Source organism: Camelus ferus, chromosome 5 (assembly GCF_009834535.1).
Source record: "Camelus ferus isolate YT-003-E chromosome 5, BCGSAC_Cfer_1.0, whole genome shotgun sequence".
In the NCBI taxonomy this organism is placed as follows: domain Eukaryota; kingdom Metazoa; phylum Chordata; class Mammalia; order Artiodactyla; family Camelidae; genus Camelus; species Camelus ferus.
This window is the reverse complement of record NC_045700.1, coordinates 44,214,255-44,233,879: the sequence shown is the minus strand read 5'-3', so window position 1 is coordinate 44,233,879 and position 19,625 is coordinate 44,214,255. Positions and strand designations below refer to the sequence as shown.

The window sequence follows — 19,625 nt, the reverse complement described above, 5'->3', positions numbered from 1 at the left end:
TAATAGGCCTGATTTTCCTACTTTTTTTTTTAAAAACCAAAGTGATTATCAACACAATGAAATTTAAAGAAAATAAGGAAATAATTTTCATGAGAATAAAAGAAAAATGTATATATGAGAAAACTATATCATTAGACAGAATTTTATGTTGTAAAAGTATTAAAAGTGAGAATATGGAAAAGATACTTCAATTTTTAAAAACCTCATATACAGAAATGAAATAAAAGACATATTATAATCAACTGTCACACTATGTTAGTGAATCATCAAAATGAGAGCAAATAAGAGGGGGGGAAATCAATCAGATTTTCTGGAAATTCCTCAGATCTCTCAGTACTAAGAAAGGACGCTTAGAGCAATAGTTAGGAACATAGGCTTCAGAATCAGAAAGTTTTAGATTCAGATCAGCTCTAACCTTAAAAGCTGTGTGTCCCTAAAGAACATGTTAATTAACTTTTCTAAGCCTCACATTCCTCATATGTAAAAATTTGGACAACAAGGGTATCTAGTATAAATAGTCATGGTGATGATTAAATGAGATTATACATGCAAAGCACAAAAACACCTAGCATGAAGTAAACACTTGATAAGTGTTCACAGCATTTACTACTATCCTGGGTATTTAACAGGTATTAAATCTTAGGGCTAGAAAAGAACACAACCCAGTAATCAGTAATATGGAAAGCATAGTACCGCTGTCTATTCTTTATAAACTTTTAATTCACCAATACTATACTTAAGAAACTTCTTGTTTGCTAAACATGTTTAGACTCAGAGAGTTAGTCATTTCTAATACTTCATTTGCACATCATCTCTGTGCTTGAGTATGCAAGTCTAGCTAGGAAAGAAAATTACTAGCTAATATCAAGAAAAGTGATTTATTTTCCTTAGCGAGAACATGCAAAATACTCATAGCTTGTTAATTTTATCTACAAACACAAATACACACACACACACACACAATTGCTTTTGCGGGGGGGGGGGGGGGGGAGAAGCAGCGGGATAAATTCAAAGTTTCAAAGTATCTCCCCACCAGATACTTACTAATTACAAAGGATAAAATAATAACTTTACAGTAGAAAAATGTTGCAGATTCACATTAGCCAAATAATCAATTAGCATTAATAACAAGACAAATCTACAGCATGTGCCTCCTGATATGACACAGTAAAAAGAACACAATATTACTTCTGCAGTATTTCTGCCAAAAGTTCATTACCTGAATCTAACCACAAGGAAATACCGGACAAAAATAAATTGAGGGGTTCTACAAAATAATTGGCCTCAGCTCTTCAAAGAAAAAAGTCAATGTCATGAAATACAATTGTTGGGAACAATTTCAGACTGAAGGAAATTAAAGAGACAGGAAACTAAAGACAAGTATGATCTTTAATTTTCCTTGTACTGCATTTTCATTTCCCAGGATATTACTGAAATAACTGCAAAATCTGAATAGGTATCTGCATAAGGTAGGTGTTAATATTAATTCTCTAAATATCCAGCTAACTCAGCACCATTTACTATTAAGACTGTGCTTCTCCATCTGCTCCACAGTGCCATCTATGCTATAAATCCAAAATCCAAGTATGTGTAGGTCTGGTTTGTTTGTTTTGTTTTAATAAGCAAATACAAATTTATTTTCTCATCCCCTCATACCACTGGTGATGACACAAGTGATAGCATAAAGTACAGATTGTATGCTCCTGGATTTGTTTTTCTCTTACCATTGTATCTTAATGAAGATCTTTCTGTATCAGTAAACAAAGTGCTTTCTCACCTTTCTTATCTCTATCTCTCTCTTTTTTTTCCTGGTAGGTCTGTTTTAATTTACTATTGTAGGGAAGGCAAAGCAGTAGTATATTTGATAGCTTTATGGCAAAAAATAAAATTGGATCTATTCCTTATAACATACATCATGATAAATTCCAAATAGATTAGAGATTTAAATGTAAAAACTGAAGCCACAAAAACAGCAGAAGAATCATACATCTCATAAGAGGTTAATATCCAAACTACATAAAGAACTCAGACACCCAATAGCAACAACAAAAAAAATCCAATTAAAAAATGGGCAGATGATCTGAACAGACATTTTTCCAAAGACATACAGATAATTATGAAGTACATGAAAAGGTGTTCAACATCACTAATCAGCAGGGAAATGCAAATCAAAACCACCACACCTGTTGAAATGGCTTTCATCAAAAAGACAACAAATAACAAGTCTTGGTGAGGATGTGGAAAAAAGGAAACCCATGTGCACTGCTGGTGGGATTGTAAACTGGTGCAGCCACTATGAAAAACAGCATGGAGGTTCCTCAAAAAAATTAAAAAATAGAACTACCATACAATCTATCAGTGATTCTACTTCTGAGTATTTATCTGAGGGAAACAAAAACATTAACTTGGAAAGATATACACACGTCCATGTTCACTGCAGCATTATTTACAATAGCCAAGACATGGAAACAATCTAAGCTTTCATTAATGGGTGATAGGTGAATGGATAAAGAAAATGTGGCATACACACACACACACACACACACACACTGGAATATCATTCAGCCATAAAAATGAAGGAAATCTTGCCATTGGTGAAAACACGAATGGACCTTGAGGGTATTATGTTAACCAAAGTAAGATAAGACAGAAAAACAAATACCACACAATCTCACTTATACTCGGAATTTTAAAAACAAAAAACAAAACAGAAAACCCTCCTAGATACAAAGAATAGACTGGTGGTTTCCAGAAGTAGGGATGAGAGGTGCAGGGTGGGGATGTGTGAAGGTGCTCAAAGGTACAAACTTCTAGTTATATAATGTACATATAGAGATGTAATGTACACCATGATGACTATAGTTAATAATACTGTATTGTATATTTGAAAGTTGCTAAGAGATTAAAACTTAAAAGTTAATCATAGGAAAAAAGAAATGAATGAATCCCTTCATCAGGTAATGGGGAAAGGCCTGAGTCAAAATGGGTTAAGTTCCAGAATTAATAAATAAAAAGATTAATAAATATGACTACGTTAAAAATAAAACTTTGCATGGCAAAAACAAAAAAGTCATAAACTAAAGACATTAGACAATCTGGTGAAATACATTTGCACCTTGTCACACAAAGGACTAACATCTATATCCATAAACATTTTTTAAATGAAGAAGAAAAAGACCAACAATTTGATTTTCAGAAATGAACAACAAATAAGAAATGCAAATGGACAGAAATGGTTGGCAGAGGTCTCTGAAATTTACTTTACTATATATAGTTTTTACTTTGGAATAAAGAATAAGTTTATATAATTAAAATTTAAAAATCAAGGGGAGAACAGGCAATTTTTAAATATTGAAGGGAAAAAAGAAAACAAATGAACCTGACTATAGATTTTTGGGTTTTGTTTATGTTTTATTTGAATGGAGGTACTGGGGATTGAACCCAGAACCTGGTGCATGCTAAGCCCGTACTCTACCACTGAGCTATACCCTCCCCCGAGCCTGTCTATAAATCTAGTTGATGGCATAACCACACAAGAAAAAGTTACTTCAAATGACTTAAAACTTAGTATTTCATCTATACATCCCTAGTGTATAGATATTTCTAAGGACGAAACTTATGATTAGTAGTAATATTAGTTTAAAAAAAACCTGTAGTTATACTGTAGGTTATGCAAATAGTAAAGATGTTATTAATATCATTAGGAACCAAGATTTCCAGAATAAGAGAAAAAACATGCAAATACCAATAAGAAACAAAATATAACCTTGAAATCTTAGGACTGAATTACAAATACCAATAAGAACTCAAGTTCTTTTTCTCCTTAAAAAAAATATTTCCTAACTATTCACCGGAATGGCCTATAAGCAATGATAACACAATAGCTAAGGACACCCCTGAGCACTCAGATTATGATGTCTAAATACCATTTCCCATTAAAAGGAACTACATGGAGAAATGGCTGATTCCAAGTATAGAGTGGAAAATGTACAAAATAAACCTGGGTCAACTTATCGTGTCAGAAAGCAAGGATATTCCCAAAGACTACTTGGATCATGTTGACGTACAATAGCCAATCTAAAGGGATTCTCACTAACCTAAAAAGGAAGCAATCTGCTGAAAAGAATGTATGAAACAGGAGTGAAAGACAAGTATATAAAAATCCATGAGATCATAAAATAAATAACCACAACTTATTGGTCACCATGGGAAGTTGCTAGGGTATTAACTCACTTCTTGGTAGGCTTATAAATTGGGAAGAGTTAAGCATTCATCCTGTTAAACTATGTTTCAGGGTAACCAAACAGCTGATGTGGGAAAGTTCTTCTTTATAAAAACTATCTAACCAATAAATCAGAAGGAAGGCTTTTTGTATTTTTTTTTTAAATCAGTTTCACAGCCCCTAATGAAATACTGGATTTAGGCAAGAATCATCACAGGTTGCAAAAATCATCAGGTGAAAGGCTGATGATGAACTTTACAATGAAGGGATCAGACTAAGGCTAATTGAACCCACTGATCAATTGTGATATTAAAAAAAAGACAACCAGCCATTATGTGTCTCTATCTGAATGTTTTATCTGCATAAAAACTAATGAAATTCTTTAAAAGATTTTGTCTCTTGGTAGGAATTTTTACGGAAAGTAGGACGGTAAACTGTTTTCAGGTTTTATTATTTCAAAAGGAAAATTCACAAATTCATAAAGAATTTCAACCCTATTTTTACACTTAACTATTTTCCAAAAACAGTTTTAACTGAATTTAATCTTTCAATAATACTTACTGCGAATTCATCTCTTCTACCAACTGCGTAAGCTTTCTCCAGGGATTATACTCAGAATCAATGCTATAAAGCCGCATGTGCAAGGCTAGTACATGGAACAGTTGATCTAAACAAATTGAAGAAAAGGTAATTAGAAAGTTCACACAATTCTTCCAGAACAAAATTTCTAAAATTCAGGCAGAATTTCTAACCAATTTATAAGGAAATGTTTCTTACCCTTATAATTACAATTCACCAAGTTTAAATACCAATTACTTCATGCTTTCTTTTAAGGTAAACTCTGAAATATATGTCCAAGTGAGTTTTACTAGAATCCGAACTGTCCTTATGCTCAGTCTTAATACAGGAATGGTTTGTTTTCCTCATCTCCTGTCACAGACCTACTTTACCTTGGCTTTATGCTTCTGTAGTCTTGATAACTTGTACTTCTCACTACTGTAGTCTTCTAACCAAAATTTACTATTATCTTCAAAACCCTACCGTGGGTAATATGCATAACAACACCCATGTATTTTTTAAATGAAGGTACTGGGGATTGAACCCAGGACCTCGTGCATGCTAAGCACACACTCTAGCACTCTACCACATATGCTGCTACCTCCACCCTAGTCAAAGGGTTCTTTCTAATGTCTCTTTTTAAGACGAAAGTCAATTAACTTAAAGTGCATTTGATTTCATCAGAAGCATAGAAGTTGCCATTTTATTGATCTGTTTTCCATTGAAACCATGGCCAGCATAAAAATAATGTTGCAATCTGCCTATTTTCCTAGCCTTTGCCATAATTAAAGAATTACAAATGTTAGAAAAAAGCTTTTTCATCTTCTTATATGTCCTCATTCTACAGATGAGGAAATAGATCCAGAGAAAGGAAGTACCTTGCCATGTCACTCTAATATTCACTGGAAAAGCTAAGAACAGAATTTAAGATGTATTACTTCTTAGTTATTTCTACCACTCCAGTTCTTCTTGGAATTTTTATGATTAAAAAAAGTATAAAATTCCTTTTTTGATACACACACCCCTTTCATTCTCATGAAAAATTGAGCCTGTAACCCTGAGGCATGGTATTGGCTTTAACTAGAACTGAAGGATGGTAACATATCTAATGAGTATATCTCCTTTTCAAAAACAATTCAGGAACCTGAAGATAACTTCAGTAGGAAACAGAACAGGCCAAATAACAATACTTCTCACTATGTTTACACAATTCACTGTGCTGTCAAAATTTAGTCTGAGACCTATCAGTAAGAACGAACTCTAATATTTATTTAGCAGCAAAAATATCTTTTATACTAAACAAATATTGACAGTAGTAGACATAGGATGAAGAGAATCTTTGCTCATATTAAAAAAAAAAAAACTTAAAAATAATGGGAAAGTGCATTAAACACTAGCAGTGTGCATGATATTTAAAAAGCTGAGAAGCAATTATACCAAGAAAGCATATTATTAAAAATTTTGAATAACAACAGCAAAAAGAATAGATAACTTTTTCTGGTATAACACATTTTTCTAAAGTTCTAAAGTTAGACCTACATTTATAAAACAATGTTTAGAAATGAGAAACATCATTAACTTACAGGTGTGTCGTGATTTCAATATATGGATAGGAGCCACCACTGTCTAGTAGGAGCCAGAAAGTCCTGGATTTGAAATCCAAGCTCTGTACTGGTCCTGTGTCCTTGGACACATTACCTCAGTTTTATTATCTGTAAAATGGGGATAATACCACCTTTCTAGGCTGTTTTATTGTGATAGTAGTTATAGTAATAATATACATCTGTACTATGTAGACAGGTATGCTTGTATACATGCACATGCATATATGGTTTCTAAGAATAAATTCCAAATAATAAATTTAATATTTATAAACTTGAGAGATTACAACTAAAATTAGAGATTATGACTACATTAGAAACATTAGGTCTCCACATAAAACTACCATTCTACAAAAGATACTAACATGTTTTTAATTCTCTTCTCTCTCCTCTCCTGAACTTTTGGTACCACTCTTCCTTGGTTCTCCTCCAGCTCCTTCTCAGTTATTTTTAAGTGCTCTTCTTCCTCAACTGAACCCCAAAAGGTGGCATTCTCCATAATAAAGGAAAAGCGATCCCTTCTTAGCTTTTTTTTCCCTCTCTTTCTACACACAATACTTCACATAAGCTCAACTTCCACTTCCACTCTTAAGTTTATAATTCACAAATTTCTCTAGCATTTCAGATGTTTGACAGGCACCACAAAATCAATAAATCCAAAACTAAACTGATTATACAGCCCAGCCTAGCTCCACTGTTCATTTCCTCTTACAATCCCATTTGAGTGAATGACATCACTGTCCAAGCAAACATCCAGGAAAAACTTGAGAGTCATCTTCCAAGTCCTTGCCCTCCACAGCCAACTGATTACCAATCCTACTGGCTCTGCCTCCTACTGGTTCTCTGCATCCTCTTCTACTCCACTTCACGGCCACATCATTTCTCAACTGGATTACTCAACAGAGTGCTCATTCAGCTTTATGTCTTTTGTTTCTCCCTCTTCCAATCCCTGTAAACAATAAACCTATTCATATTATCTCATACCTGGTTGGTGAATCACTTAAGAAACGGGCATAGATAGCCTTTTAATCTTCCAATCCCTGTAAACAATAAACCTATTCATATTATCTCATACCTGGTTGGTGAATCACTTAAGAAATGGGCATAGATAGCCTTTCATGAGATAACCGTTGTCCTCTTTCTCTTGTTTATTACTTAATCTTCTCTCCTCCCTTCCTTTACCAAGTATTCCCCAGTGTGCCATGTTTTCTCACTCTGTGCAAGCTGTTCTCTCAGCCTAGAATAGCATCTTCTTGTTCTCCATGCAAACCTGATTCATTTTTCAAGAGCTAGTTCAAGTGCTCCTCTGTAAAGTTTCCTCTAATACCGTACCTGAGACAGAGGTGATCATCCTTTGCTTTATGCATTCTCTACACCTGCTATTTTAGCACTCCTTATACAGCCCTGTAATTATTTCTCACGTGTTTTCTTCTCCTAGTAGATGGTGATATCTCCCTGAAAAAGACAGTGGTTTTTTTCCTCTTTGTACCTCCCAGGCTAGCACAGTACTTGACACTTAATAGGATTTTTAGGTATGCTAAATATTGTATGAACATGTCAACAATCCCATTTTTTTTAATCATATAAATTCATGATGGGTTTATACTCTTCCTTTTCTGTTGTAATGACACACTGGCTTAGTAACCAAGAAGTAGGCAAATTAATCAACCCTAATTTCATTGCCCTAAAAGAGACTGACTTCTCAACTCTAATTACTAACGCAGTGCTTGACCTACTTGTGCTCACCATTGTCTTCCTCATTCTGGTTGCCATGACAATTCACCTGGGACAATGAACTATTTCCTGCAATACCTAATCAAATTTTTTGTAACTGTGACAAGTCTAAGGTATTATAATGTACTTAATCACAAGAGAAACATATCATTACTAAAACAGAAAACACCACTGAAAGATTGGTTTGTCCTTGAAAAACATCAGACTTAATCACAAGGACTCTCAGATGGAACAAAAAGGTAAGATATAACATCCCTTCAATCTTTATCAATATTAAAGTAAGAGTATTTTACAAAAGAAAATCTATAAAATAAAAACATAATTCCAAATTTATTCTAAAATTAAGAGCTTTACATTATGACTATGAATACCATCCACACATGAAATACCATTATGCCAATTGTTATGACTAGAGGAGTACCCACTTAAGGAAATTGAACCCAAAGTTGTTATATATTAAAATCTTTGAAAAATGCATTTGAAACAGATATGTACTGAGCTCAGAACCAGCTTGGAAATTCTGTGTCTCTGTCAGTTATTTCTAAACACGTAAGGAATCTAAACTGACAGACTTTTTCTCAGTATACCGCATACTGGCCATTAAGATTAAAATACATTAAAGCGAAGAGTTATCCTAAAGATTTTTATAAATTGGTTCTATCTAAAATTGTACTGTCAAAATTTACCTAAGGTAAACTTATCCAGGTCCACATTTCCGAATGATTCAAGATTTTAGTCCTATCAGTGTAGCTATTACTACCTAGGTTAAATACTTGTCAGTGCAAAAAATTTCAACTGGCCAAATGACTCTCTAAATTACCATGAGGAAAAAAATTACAATTTCTCCATAAGTGAATAATCAAAGTGTGGAATTGTTTCTGAGTCATTTATCTTTGGGTGAATGTAATAGGTGTGGACATACACCTCTTAAGGTAGAGTCAACTTCCCCTAGTCCTCTACACTCTCCTGAGAAATTAGCGGTGAAAAGATGGGAGGGAGCTCCCAAGTGAGGTCTGGACACAACTCTAAGAAGAAGGGAAGATCTGTAGCTCTGGTTCCCACGAAACAAGAAATTCATGCCATGGGCAACAGGAGCTGACTCATCTTTCCTCATCCCATTCCTCACCACTCCGGGCAAGGCAGGCAGGGAACAAAGTAAAATGGCAGTCATGGTAGGAATTTTAAAGGATTAAGAAAAAAGTAATAATAATAATGAAATTATATATACACACACATATATAAAATACTTTAGCTCATGTATCTAATACCATTTGATCCTTACATTAATCATGACAGATATGGTTATGGTTATAACCATAACATGTGACTATGTCAGCACAGGTATCATAATCCCCATTTTCACAATAAGGTAAAAAGTTAGGTGACTTTCCTATAACAAATAGGACTAGAATCCAGATCTTCTAACTCCAATCAATCCAGAGTTCCTTTCAGCACTGTATTCTACGTTGCTTCTAGTCAATAAAGGGACATATAAGTCCAGGGTAAGGGAGATGAGCTTTGCTTACTTAGCTTTTATTCCTCCACGTGAAAATACAAAAACACCAAAAGAAAAGGCTGTCTTTCGTACTTTCCTACTTTCCATGCTGGGTTCCTCTCCTGCCTCCTGGAGTTTCTATGCCTTGACTCCAAGGCACATTATGCCATTGTTCTCCAGTTACCTCAAGTATCATAGTACTAGTTTCATAGAATTGTTCTCCTCCTACTTTTAAGGTTTAAGCAACAAGCAGCCTCCCCCTTCACTATTACAACATAGCATAGGACAATATGGGTGGAGAAGGGCACAGTGCTGCTTTCACCTATTGGTAGTCTTAGGAAGGGTAAAGAAAAAGGTCAGTTCATAGGACTCCTAATCTCCTTACCAAAGAGGACATACTCCATGAATCCAAGTCTAATTTGAGCACCTCATTTCAAGCTAAGGGGTGAGGGGGAGGGTTCTAATCACACTGCAGAAGAAAGGAGCTGCCCTCTTCTAAGCCAGGAAAGATCTCAGGACTCCTATGCCCTGACAGTGGAAATTGTTGTCCGTGATACTTAGTTCCTGGAATAACCAAATCATTAACACAGGAAGGCCTAGCTACCTGGGCCAAAAAGCATAGGACCTGCAGAAAGACCCGAAAGAATAGTTGAATTCACTCCTTTTAGTTCAAAATTTTAACCCACACCTCTGACACAGGCCTCTCCAAATTAACAATGTATTTTGTTCCCAATAAATACTAAGTTGTATCAGTCTTTGGGAATAAATTCTATTCTGTCCTTCTAACCTCACCTTTTAACAAGTCAAAAGAATGTTTGTTAAGTGCTTAAAAAAAAAAAAAAAGACTAGGCTGAAAATTAACTTTTATCTTGCTTCTGGTCTCCTTACCCACTCCCAACCTCAATTTGATAATGGTAGTGTTGAAGTAGTAGAAACAGTAATGCTGAGATTTACAGTCTATTAAGACTTGAACACACATTGTAAAACTAAGTCCTTATAAAAATCCTCTGGTTGGATGCTATGAGGAACAGAATCCATAAGAGTAAACAAGCTCGCCATTAAACTATCTGCCTACTCATGAAGAATGGAGTCTGAAGGCAATTTCTATATTTTTATACTAATTTATGTACTTTGACCATTATAATAATTTGGTGGCCAAATTTTTCTCTTGTTACGGGGTAACAAAAAGAATAGAACAAAAGTTATGATTCAACCTATTTGTAGAATTCATAGTTTTTCCATCTGAGAAAGTCCTTAGTAAACTTTAGATATCAGAATTTTACCACTGTTAAATAATGTCAGACTCCTTAATAACAATTTTGTGGTATTATTCAACAATATCTTTATGGAGTCTTACCGCAGGGTGAAATTAACATCAAAATAATTTTCTCTAACTCTGATTTGCCAAAAATTCATTCTTTGAGCAACTAAAACTATTTTAAGTTGCATGCACACATCTAAGCTGGATTGCCTTCTATGAATAATAAATACAAGAGCAGTTCTCCACTGTATGCATCATTTTTTTAAAAGATTGTATACTAAAATTAAGTTAAACCTTCCCAAATGAAAATGTCAAAGCAAGGATTTGCATTAACCTTTCTTAAGTTTAACTTTTAATCTCTCTAAAAAATCATGAAATCCATTTTTGATATGAACTATGGCCTCTGAGTTAAACTACAGTAATAAGAAGAAAGTTTTAGACCCAAAGATATGGAAAGATATTAATCTACCTAAAGATACTTGTTAAAAATTATCCTCTAATATTAATAATTTATCAATGACACCTCTTCCTACCACCCCCACCCCAATCACTAGTTTCAACAATTTCTTCTTGAGAAACACACTAAGAATATCATGGCAAAAAAGTGTTGAAAGACTGTAAACTTCACTGGAATCTGTTGGGTTCCAGGTCTACTTTCAAATCACTTGAATGAAGAAATTAACTGAGTAACTTTAATAAAATATTATTCTTAATAAAAAGTTATACCCTCAGTTTTTGCATCTGCTTTGTCCTATATCTGTTGCTAACCAAGTTGGTGGTATTTATCAGTGTATATATCAATTTGTATCAGGAACTCCAAATTTACTTATCTACTGAACTCTTGTTCAAACACCATGTCCTCCAAAAGCTTCAGTGACTTTACAAGCTAGATATGGTCCCAAACCTCCAAATTTTCTAGAACTTTATCCATATCCAACTTTAGAACTTAACACTTTCTATCTTACAATAAATTATCTAGAAACATTCTTATCTGCTAAATACAAGGTCCTTAATGCCTAACCTTCTAGTGGATAAAAGAAGATCCAGGGTTCTGACCCAAGAATCAGGAGCAAAGTAGTATGTGGGAGCTGATGCAGATGGCTCACACCAGGAACAAGGGGGAACCAGCCAGCAAACAGGTGAAAAATAAAGGAGAACCAACTAGTATCCAAGGAAGAAGGAATCAGGACTTGAGAAAATGTCTAGGAGTGGCCCAAAACAAAAATACGATTCACAGTGAAAGACTGGCAAAAGAAAACAGGCAAGATAACACAAAGGTTAGCTCAGCAGAGCCTGAAAAGATCCCAAAGCAATATTGTGCAGTAGGATATCCTTGACTAAACCATGGGCAGAAGTTTTTAAAGGTTCTGCACCCTTTGAGATACTTAAGGGCAAGAGAGATATCTTACACAACAGAATTTTGAGTCAAAAGAGCTGGGCTCAATTGCAAGCTCTGACATTCTCTAACTGTATGACTTGGCAAGGCAATTGCTCTGAACTTTAGTTTCCTTTTCTATGAAAGAGAGATAAAACCTATTTCACATGGTCATTCTAAAGACTAATTTATGTGAAATTACTTTATAAACTTTAAAACTACAAAGTTTTAAAAGTTTTTAAAGTACCATAGTATGCTGCTATGTGAATTAATTTTGCTAATTTTTTACTGTGGAAAACTTCCCAGGCACATAGTTAGGAATGAACTTTTACTCTAATTGGATATTGGTCATTTTACCCCAAAACTTCAAAAATTTGTTTGAATATGAAAGTGCTGAATGGCATTATTCCATGACAATTTGATTTCTCGGTATAAACTTGGCCAGTGATAATTTCTGCTTTCATGTTGTAGACAGAACAACCTTCTTTCCCACCTCACCCCCACAGTGTTGAGATGTGGGTGTGGGTGGGTGTGTGTCCAGGCATTACTCAAGTCATTCCATACATAATTTATTAAATCTTTTCTTGACTAAACTAAACTTCAATTCCATCAAGAATTTATGATGGAACATTATCCCAAAAGTGCAACTTCCCTTATCATTTGCTTAAATAGTGGAGCATTTTCTCACTCTCTTTCACCAAAATATGATGAAAAAAAGAAAAGACACTTTAAGAATAAGACTTAAGGTAACAGAAAATAATGAACGGGAAAAAGAAAATACTGTCTTATGAGTAGGCTCTAGAGAAAATACAGAATTTTTGTTTAGTAATAACATTAACGTTCTACTGAAAGATGAAAAAAATGAGATATCTGATCTAAGATCCCATGAAACACCATCAGTGTACATTCTGGTGTTCAACTTAAATTAGGTTTGAATTAGGCTTGAGTAAATAACAAATACATTAAATTTATACACTTGCAAAGTAATGGGATTTTATACAACATACAACATATTTTGCATACATGATTTACAGAGCTGCTTTTATAAATAATTAGGATAAATAGTGCATAAGCAACTGAACAATAATAAAGCACATGTAACCTAAAAACAAAAAAATCATGTTGTACAATCTAAATACATACAATTTTTAATTTGTCGATATACCTCAATAAAGCTGGAAGAAAAAAGAACTAATGTAATTGATAAGGAAAAAAGAAAACTAAAAGCCATATTAACTTAAATTTAGAATAAGCTGCATCATGACCCCTTCTATACTGGTACACTGTAATCTTTTATTGGCTAAAGGGGAAAATAAAAATAAATGAAAGGAAGTAAGTAACTACCCATTTAATAATTTTAATTAAAATTGAGGGTGATAATTGAAGTGGTTGCTGTAGAACTTGATTACTATTTTTAGCATTCTGAATAAATTAATCATTTACAAGCCTCTGGATAAATTTAAGTTCCTCAGAGGAAGAAAAAAGTAGTTTGTAACATAAAACTAAAATTCCTTTACTAAACACTTTCTAATATAACAGTTTCTGGAATATTATCAGCCAATACCAAGCAACAAATTAACAAGAAACAATAATTTACATAAGTGGGATTATAGTTTCTGCCAATTCATACAGACTAGAAGCTAAAACTCCTATGTATCAACAACTTCCCCTTTAAAACATAGTAAATCACTGGATACAAGTAAGGTTTAAGTGCATGCATCAGGGGGTCAATAAATGCTAAATACTGAGTAAAAAATTACTTCCCAAATCTTAAAGCTTCTAAGAATCAAGTTATAACCCAAATTAAAATACCAAAATCTAACACAGCTAGTTATAATTTTAAAAGTTATTTGGTTTAAATTTCACAGAAGTTTGTAACTTTATGTTAGAAAGTTCAAGGTGTTTTTGATCAGTCCTTTGCTTTGAAATATTCAAAAATTACATATATATCTTTGTAAAATAATATACACATATTTAAAAAACTAATATGTATTGATAATTTTAAATAATTACTAATACTGTAGCATTTAAAAATATATTCATTTTTTCAAAAGAATACATTGTTTTAAACAATTTTCATTTCCTATATCGATCACATTAGGTAACATTTTAACTCCAGTGCTCTACATGACATCAAATAATATTACCCCTGTTATTCACATTAATTCTCTAAATAATGAATACACAGTAATAGCATCAAAAGCATGCTCATGAAAAATCTACTTTAAGTTCCAAATGACCTTCTCAGAAATAGACCCTTACAAAAAGTATTGAAGAATCATGCTCATTTTCAAATATAAAGCATATTCATAAATAAAAGCAAACATTTGCAATTTTAATACATTTTAATACATCTGTGCACATCAAAATGCAGTACAAATGTCTTCCTGATTAACAGTAGCTATTTAAATAGGAATCTGTACATGACACAAATGTCTTTATAAAAAGATTTTCTTAAATCCAGACAATGTAAGAATTCTTTAAAAGAATTTGAGTTTGAGGACAATTTTTTATAGTTGAGAATAATATATTGTTTTAATTTTGAACCAATGTAAATCTGATCAATTAGTATGCCATTATTTACTCAGTAATCATAGTATAGAAAGAGCTAAAAAATAGTCCTGATTCTTCTAAGTATAAGATTAACCATTTAAAGCATATAATCACTATTAACACTGATTATGTAAAACAAAAAGAATTTGAAAAGCATATTAAAAGACCACTTTGCTTATACGCTTTCAAAAATGACATAATTAGAAATTGTTTAAAAATTTAGCACTGTTTAATACTTACTTAAACAAGATCTTTTACCAGCTGTGCTTGCACCACCTGAACATAAATTCCCTCCTCGATGAATTAATTCAAGTTCCAAATTGGTTCTGTAAGGAAAGCATTAAAATATATCTCTGTCACTAGGTTGAAATGGTATTTTTTGTTTTATTGACACGTCTGAATCAAGCTAAATTTATTATTTGCAAAAGTATAGTTTATGCAGTATTAGTAATAATCATATTTCATCTGATATTTAGAAATAAAAAAAGGGGAAAAGTTTATCTACCCTTAGTTATATGTTCATATTTATACCTGCAAAACTGTACACGTCACAGTGTAATTGTTGCAAAATCCCAGCTGTTGGCAAATACTAAAAACTAGGCCTTAAGGAAAAAAACTGGCACACATTTCATAAACCTGCATATGAATCTGATGAAAGAATTTGTACTCTGTTAGCCACTGAATAGGTGGTTACTGGCATATAAAACACAAGGGCATACCAATTTTTCTTTCAGAGAAATGGTTATCACTCATTGGAGCTTAGACTGCATCTAGAAACCAATATTAGAAACAAAATTGCTAACATCAAAGCGACTATGAACAACACATATAATTAACAGTAGTCTCTTTAATGGACATTTAAAATCACAGTTTTATTAACATTGTGTAACTATTAACATTGCTAAACAACAGTATTGTTCATATAGATCTGAAATTATAATATTTTTAGCAATTATTACCTTACAGAATAGCAATAATTAGTAAATTGACATTTCAAAAATCAAATTGATGCAGAATCTAAAGATTTACTCAAAAACAGTAACAGTAAAATAGCCAATCAATTTGACAATATAAATGAAAATTCTAAGTGATAAACTGTATTTTTACTTCAACAGTATTAATAAACTTAAACACTCCTTTATTTGCCACAACTAAAACTGTATAAACTAGTTTATATCCAAGATACGCATACAACACTAATAGTGAGATATTCCCTATCTTAAAAATTTTTTTTTAAAAAAAGGAAAGTTTCAAGCTTATTCTTTGCAAGTAAATTCAGGAAAGAACAGTATACTATTTATTTAAAACAAAACATTTTGAACTGGTTTTGGTTGCATTTTGAACATAGAATGTTTTGAAATGTTATTTTTATATACTTACTTATAAATGCAAACTGTTAAAAATATTAATATTCCTAAATCTGTATACTTGCCACCCATTTCTAAAGGAATGCTTTAATCCTCTCTACTCAGGGAGAAAAAAGCAATTTAACACTGATAATGTTCCTGCTCAGAGCTCCATCTGGTTGCTGCTGATAAGGGCATCTGTGTGACAAGGGAATTTTCCACCCTTCAGGCGATTTGCATTGCTCACTGAACTTCTAAAAACCTACCAGCAAGGAAGCAGGGACAAGGATTTCATATTAGTGGACAGAAAGCGAGCGGAGACCAGCATGTGTTCCTTCATCAAGGGAATATAAATGAGATCAATACATTTTGTTTTCACAAATCTTCTGTTGCCTAATCTGTAGAAAAAAATTAATGGCTATTTTCTCTTATAAAAACTAAGGTTTCCTAGATAGTACTTTTAAAAGAGCTAGCCAGAAACATGGTTAATTCTTACAAATGAACGTCAGAACCAGAATGTCAACTTTTACTTCAGCATAATTTGCAAATGTATTCATTAAAATATACATACAAGAACAATTCTGTTTATTCAATTGTCAAATTAGATCATTTAAAAGATGACAAACATGTTACCAGAAATTTGACTTTAAAGAATACTTAAAAGAAAACTGCTAAATATAATTAATTAGTTCAGGTTATGTTTGGAAGAGCTCTGTACAACATTCCTCCTAAGTTGAAAAACAAAACAAAACAAAACCACCTATCCAAAGGGTTAGTATCATGTAATAATATCTAGGATTTTAAAAATCAGTATGTCAGAAGCCCTAGCTATCAGCTTTTCCTTACTTAATTTATATCGAAATTGGCCCTTTAAGTCTTGCTAGAGAAGAGAACACACAAATGTGTCACATGCCCCATATCTGCCATTCCCTCACTGTTGAAAATCACAAAACAATATTCTGTTTCTGCCCTTGTGAACGGATGATAAAGAAGACAGACGTATTGGGAGGAGAGTTTTCCAAGCCTTTTTGTTCTTGGAGAAAAGTGGGCTCAACTTTCTATATTTTCTAACACAAATACATTCAAATTAGTTTGGAAGGAAAAAAGAGAAGACAATCTCTACATTTGAAATAAAGACGAGAAAGACTGCTTAAAGCCTACCATGATGACCACCTAGGTACATCCATATAGAAACGCCTCCAACTATGCTCCCTTTTGCTTTGCTTCCCTTCTACCCTTCCTTTGGCACTAACTTCTATTTTAAGAGCTATAATTTGAAAAACAAATGTGTGTATAAACATGCACAGAGAGACACTCAAACATACAATAGTATAATATGGGTTCAAGGCCTGAGCCTAGCCCTACCAGTTGAGCAAATTACTCAATTTATCAGAGAAAAAAATACCTCCATCCACACCATGGTTAGAGCTCAAGCTCTAACTCCTCCAGGAGTTAGGGAAAACTCCCTTTTCTTGGAACAGGAAAGAGCACTTCCACATTCTTTATATTTCAATTTGCTCACCTTCTCTTTTAAAGTTCTACAGCACTTTCTCAATATGATATGTATTTTAAAACAAATTATATTCTGTTTTATACAGATTGACATATATTAGTTTTGTCTAACTAAACTGTAAATTCCTGGAGAGCAGGGATTTCAGCCTCTCAATCCCTGATGGTACTCAGTGAACTGTTCAAAAAATTCCAAGGAACTAACCACCTCTTTGTTTTGATATGCAACCAGTGATAAAAATTTTCTAGTCTCTGCTATTCTTTCTTTCATTGACCCTATTCCCTTAAACTCAGCAGTGAATCAAAAAAAAAATTTTTTTTAAGGGGCTGTTGGGGGGCAGGGGGAGGACAGCAAAGGGAGATTATTTGTTTTATATAAGACTGTTTTAGTTTTAAAAAGGATTCATAATTTGGTATTTTAGCAAGCATTCTTTTTATTTCAAATATAATTAATTTATATTTAAACTTATAATGCAATTAACATATAAATCAAGGCACATTCATGCTACTGAATAGTTTACACATTTGTGACTTAAAGCTGTCTCTCCATTTACATCTCAGTTACTCATGTTTCATATTCTTTCCAGTTCCATGTTTCTCACCATATACAAGCCAAGTGCTGCTTACCAAAACTCTAGGCTATATATAACTTGGGTCCAAATTCTTTGGAAAAATTAATTACTAAAATTAGTGTGATTTACTGTTTCAATAAAGAAATAATGAATTGGTATTGAAGTGAAGAAAGCTTTCTTCCCCAATATTAACTTTCCATAATCCATTTGAATAGCTGATATTCGCAACAGAATGTTTTCTGAAAATACATTAAAACTTGAATATAGTAATTTTGATTAATTTTAATGCAAAAAAAAGATACAATTCCACTAATTTTTCTCCGCTGCCCTCAGAAAGTCCTCCAAGGCTTCATCATGCAAATAAAATTAAAAACAAAGCGATCTATATTGTCCTAACAAAAAAAAAAGCTCTAAAACAATAATTAAAGGAAACAGCTTTATATGCTAGTTACCCACTAGAAATATTTTGTTTCTAAACATCAAAATTTTAAGTCCCCCAAAAAGTAAACAAAATTACTTATTCAGCTGGGAGAAATTCAGTTCTGGGAAACTAGGGTTGTATACCATTTGAATTACTAATGTCAAATATAAATAAAATGTGTATGTTTTAATGAATTACACATTTAATAATCACAACATTTAATTCAAAAGTTAAATAATTCAAATTAAGTTTATTTCTAAATATTTTACTTAAATATTTAAGCATTTTAAATACTGCTAAATATTTCAATGCCTACCTTCTAGGAAAAAAAATCGTAATCTGTAATCATAAGTATTTAATGAAGTAAGGTTCTATGTTAGGCATAAGATAACTATAAAGACCTGGTTTCCTTCTTTGAAAAAGTTACATCTTATTCAAATAGAATACAACATACTTTCTTCCTTCAATTCATGTTTTTGTTAATTATTGAGCCAATTTCGTTTTTGTGTGTTTTCTTTGTAATGATTAATGATTAAGTAAAGTTTAGAGAAGGCATGCAATCTCACTGTGAGAACTTTGCAATGGCCTGAGTAATTTTAACCAAAGGATAATAAGGTTTTTAAGGGTTTTACAGTTTCACTTTTGGACTCATTATCTTGTTGCTTTAGAGTTTGTCATTAGGGATCAGAGAAGGGTGGGAGAATGGGAAAGCATATTTTCTCCATTTCTCTACATATACCCTTAGCAAATAACATTTGACATCTGTCCCTGCTTATGTATAAAAAGAGAAAAATCAAAATATGTTGATTCAAAAAGTCTCCCATTTTCACGTAAGCTTTCTATAAATATTGCTATTAAAAATTAAATATACATATACTCTAAATTATTTATATATTTACACCAAGAAACAGGAACTTCCAAAATTTCTACTAAATTTCAATCAAATTATTTATCATACTACAGCAAAATCCCATGTAC

At 32.7% G+C, this 19,625-nt stretch overlaps 1 protein-coding gene across 1 annotated transcript in view; it reads right to left on the bottom strand.

Annotated features, from left to right (window-relative positions):
• The window catches only part of UBR3 (ubiquitin protein ligase E3 component n-recognin 3), a 185,355-nt gene that overhangs the window by 36,235 nt on the left and 129,495 nt on the right, over positions 1-19,625 (bottom strand). Inside the window, 2 exon segments of the mRNA XM_032479658.1 lie at positions 4,784-4,889; positions 15,040-15,125. Coding sequence (XP_032335549.1) covers positions 4,784-4,889; positions 15,040-15,125 — 192 coding nt within the window.